Source organism: Athalia rosae, chromosome 3 (assembly GCF_917208135.1).
Source record: "Athalia rosae chromosome 3, iyAthRosa1.1, whole genome shotgun sequence".
In the NCBI taxonomy this organism is placed as follows: Eukaryota; Metazoa; Arthropoda; class Insecta; order Hymenoptera; family Athaliidae; genus Athalia; species Athalia rosae.
Genome location: NC_064028.1, coordinates 11,529,424 through 11,533,771, shown reverse-complemented (window position 1 = coordinate 11,533,771; position 4,348 = coordinate 11,529,424). Strand labels below are relative to the sequence as shown.

Sequence of the window (4,348 nt, the reverse complement as noted above, 5' to 3'; positions counted from 1 at the left end):
GCATCGTTTTCGTTTGTACTCGTTAATGTCCATGATATTTATAAGACTAGGATCATATCACATACTACGACGTACGAAATTACTCAATGCAAGGACTCTCGAGAGAAAACGTTAGAAACTCGCGCCGGGAAATACCGTTCCAAAACATGGCGGCTTTGCTTCAAGGTCACAAATCTTGGCCCCACAAAAATCAAAGGAATCGACGGTATTGACGCTAATGTGATCATCCCTGTATACTATTCATTATTTTAACTTATCTATCATTCATGGTGCTGATTCTTCGAATTAATTTAGTCCTATGAAATGGAAACAAATATATTCAGTGCAAAAGTATTCTGTAAGATAAGTTAAACAAGATTTTTTGATATTTTCAGCATGACTAGTAATTCTCTGAAAGAAGAAACCAATTATCTGGTTGTTTCATTCAATGAACCAAATATAGCAAATGAAGAGACTGTGGACTTAATCTGTCGATCGTGGGCTGTGTGTGATGAAGGCACTTGGTTCTGTCAGTATCCCAATCCAAAAGATTATTTAAAACGAAATCGCTGGTTAAAGGAATCAAAAGATCCGGAACCTGAATGGATAAGATACAAAATTACAATCTTAAAGGAAGCTCGTAAGTACTTTATTGAACTCCTATAATTTTTTGTCAGTCATCAGATGAAATTTTCATTTATTAAAGATCATAAAATATCAATATCAGTATACCATTCAAAATTATGATATAAATATTTTTTTATGAATACTTTATTGGCAAACTTCGTTTACCAGTTTTTGGATCACCCTATTATATTTGAGATCAGATATTCTCATTCTGCGAATATTCATGTTGTCAAAGTATACCAATATTGAAAAAAGAATATAATAAGATACAAATGTTATGTTCATATTCCATTTGATTATATCTATAGGTGACTACGAACAGGGTACAAGGCGTCTTCGGAGATCGTACAAAGACACAAATGTTGCAAGCACTGATGAGAATGACTGCGATGGCACTGATACACTGCCAATTAAATTATCTAAGGGTACTAGAAAATCATTTCTTCAAGAATCAATTATAGAGGAGATGAATAGTTCTCAAGAGACCGGTAATAACAATATTCCGTCGGTATCCAAATTGAATTACTTGGATTGTCCCTGTAACTGAATATAATGTTTGTTTGTAGAAATTATATCCACACCTGAATCGAGACATTTGCCATCAGCAACAGGCGTACATCTAAATCAGCTATCAACAAACAATGACGTGACTGGTAATACTACTTCGAACCTGAAATAATAATTATAGTGTCACTTTGATTTTACTCAGGTGTGTGAAATTCATTTCTCTTTGAATTTTGCAGACAACATAACGTCCACCCCTAAAAGTGCTCGGCGAATGTTACATAAGGATAATGAACCTAAGGACAAAGACATAAATGGTAGAACATCTTGAACCATCCTCTCAATTTTCAATCCAGTTTTTTCCGACTTAAGCTGATGTGTATTTATTTGTTTGATTCTACAGGAAATGTTTCGCCTTCTGCCAAGCCCCGTGAAAACATAAGTCAAAGAGCCTCGCAGGTTGATGTAGCTAATGTAGCTGATGATGATGGTAATGCAGTCAATTTTTTCCATCCAAAACAAGCCAAATAATGATTCTGTAGTTAAATTCAGTCAATTATAGCTTCAGATAATTCATAATATTACTTACAATAGCCAACAATGAAAGTATGATATATTAGATTGTTAAAACAAAAATTAGATATTTCACGAGGCAATTGGATGGGCTACATAGACGAAAAAATGGGAGAATTGGATATTAAAATTACCGCTGCGATCACCTCTGCTAAAAGAAGTATTCTGTACGATCTTAATAAGAAAATGGACGAGATCAAGAATACTATAATTGTGTCAGTCGGAGGAAATGCGCAAGGAGGAAATGTATCAAGTGTACGAGACCAATTGGGAACCGCTTTACCAATAAAAAGTCTAGATGATTTCTTAACTTTCGAAATTGAATTATCTACTGACGACCAGAAAAAGCAATCACTTGTAAGTGTGCGTCTAGAATACCTTTTAATCTTTATGATAAAATATAACTCGAAATCAGTCAGTTTATATATTCATACCAAAAATACCGACTCTCTTTCTATGGTCATTTCTCAATTGCAACTTGTAAAAATATCTTTCAGTATTTTGTTTCCTAAATGTGCCAATTCAAAAATTACATCGTCCAAAATCTCACATTAAACACATATTGTTTTCATAATTTCTCATAGAAATCACTTATTACTGTCCTAATTGCTGGATCCAACTCGTGGAGAGACGACGTCGGGAAGATTTTAAATGCCATACTCTCGAAGGCAGTGCAAATTCATTACAGTGGTTGTGGAAGAAAAGTAAAGGGAAAAGGAAAGCGTAATTTTAGCGAAACTGTTGTATTTTCGTGTATGAAAGGTATAATTTTTCATCTAATGTTATACTTGAGTAATTTACGAAAAACATCCAGTCGTTTTGAAAATTGAAAAAGAAATTTACACACTAAGAACAAATACATCTACAATTTGGAATTAGTATTTCACAAACTTATATGAAAGCCTTCGGTCTTCGAATCAATTCATTCTCTGTTCCAGATGTCATTGAAGAACATTATAAAAATATTACTGAACCACTGCAACTGGTTTCAAGAGTGAGTCGCTGGCTTGCTGGTGCAGGGGATCGAGAGGGTGGTCGAGTTGGGCGCTCCACGAATGCATGAAGTTCCTTTGAACACGTATTACATTGAACAAATGCGTTTTCCTGCATTACAGTTGATCTGTTTTTTTTTTTTTAATTTTTTTATTATGGTAATAAATAATCATATAGGTGTTTAGTAAACACCTTTAGCAGATTGATCCAAATCCGTTACCCGGAGTTCTGATATTTTTTTTTTTTAGTAACCGCCTGTGAAATCGAAAAAAGAGATCCATTTGCAGACCTAATTCTATTTCATTAAAATAATATCTATTATCAGATTCGAAATGATGAGTATTTTGCGAGATAAAGATCATATACTCGTTTACGAATCTGTACTTTCAGGGTGAGTCGAATAGAAATCCCGTTTTCACTAATAGGTAATTAGAAGCTACGATTTGCCTTAGAAAATTCGATTTACCATGTGTAATAGAAATTCCTTCTTTCATTTCAAAGACTAACTTTTTTCGATGTGGTGGCAGAAGAAAAAATCGATTTTTTTCAAACAGTACAACTCTAAATATATACTCGGCCTTTATTCTTACGTGTATACTATAAACATGACAATTAGTATGCTTAGAATATAAATAATTCATATATATTGATATATATATTTTATGAAATAAAAACATACATATGTATATTAGTACAGTCCTATATCAACGTCTCAAAATTTATTTCATTCTTTTTTTCATTTTTAATTAATTTTTCATTCGACTAATAATTAAGGAGTCGTTTTAATAACGCCCGCCGAAGCTGGCTGGGCAAGAAAAATACGCTTGAGCCAGTCCTATTATTCGACACTGATCCAGTGTTGGTCGCCAATGTGCCACCAACGGCGATAGCCAACTCTAGGACTGTGCTTGATTTCAACACTGGCTCGGTGTTGTACACCGATTTAAGACCAATGACAAATTGCAGTCCTGGTACTGCACTGGTCGCCACCGTTGTGGCCAACGTCATGTGCCAAGCGTAGGTCCTACGTGACCATCCCAACCCAATGCCACTACCGTACCGACCCAGGCGAGCAGTATTGTGACGACGCTGTAATACCAGCAGCGTACCCTGGTCCAATCTTGGGCGGATTGTACCACCCTACATGGGCAATTGCATTTCACGGGGCGAAAGTTCGTCGCCAACCTTCCGCCGCGGAGAACGCGACGTCACCCCGGTGGAGCCAAACTCCAGCCGGAGCAGGTTACCCCGTGAAAGTATGGTAACTTTTCTTCATGTGTATCTTTGAAAAGAAACAATTTGAAAAAAAAGCATAAAAAAAACCGTTCGATCAATCGCGCACCACGCCTCGTACAAAGCGGGGGGATCGACCGAACGGTTGATTCAAACGCACACCAAGCGTCCCGTTCAACAGAAGCGGGCACTTGGTCGCCTCAGCAACGCGCACAATGTCGCTACCTCACACAAATCTGATCGACGAATGGCATCACGATCCGCATCGCTATCGTCCAGAATGGAAAGAGAGTTTTCGTTCTTGCGCCCCCGTAGGTTGGCGTAGTAGCAATGTCCTTTTATTTTTCTAGTGTTTTTTTTACCCATAGCCATTTATGCCTCAGTTTGTTTTTGGCTGCTGCACACGATATATTTTACCGTGATACACTAGTTGTAATGT

The 4,348-nt window shown here is 36.5% G+C and overlaps 1 protein-coding gene across 1 annotated transcript; it reads left to right on the top strand.

The window, feature by feature from the left end:
* Positions 1–18: 18 nt before the first annotated feature.
* Positions 19–3,378, top strand: LOC125500187. Its single transcript, XM_048651920.1, has 9 exons — positions 19–205; positions 375–619; positions 915–1,094; positions 1,173–1,259; positions 1,350–1,427; positions 1,514–1,600; positions 1,751–2,040; positions 2,268–2,445; positions 2,622–3,378. The coding sequence occupies exons 1-9, from the start codon at positions 87–89 to the stop codon at positions 2,744–2,746; spliced, it is 1,389 nt and encodes a 462-aa protein (XP_048507877.1). The 5' UTR covers positions 19–86; the 3' UTR covers positions 2,747–3,378.
* The last annotated feature ends 970 nt before the right edge of the window (positions 3,379–4,348 follow it).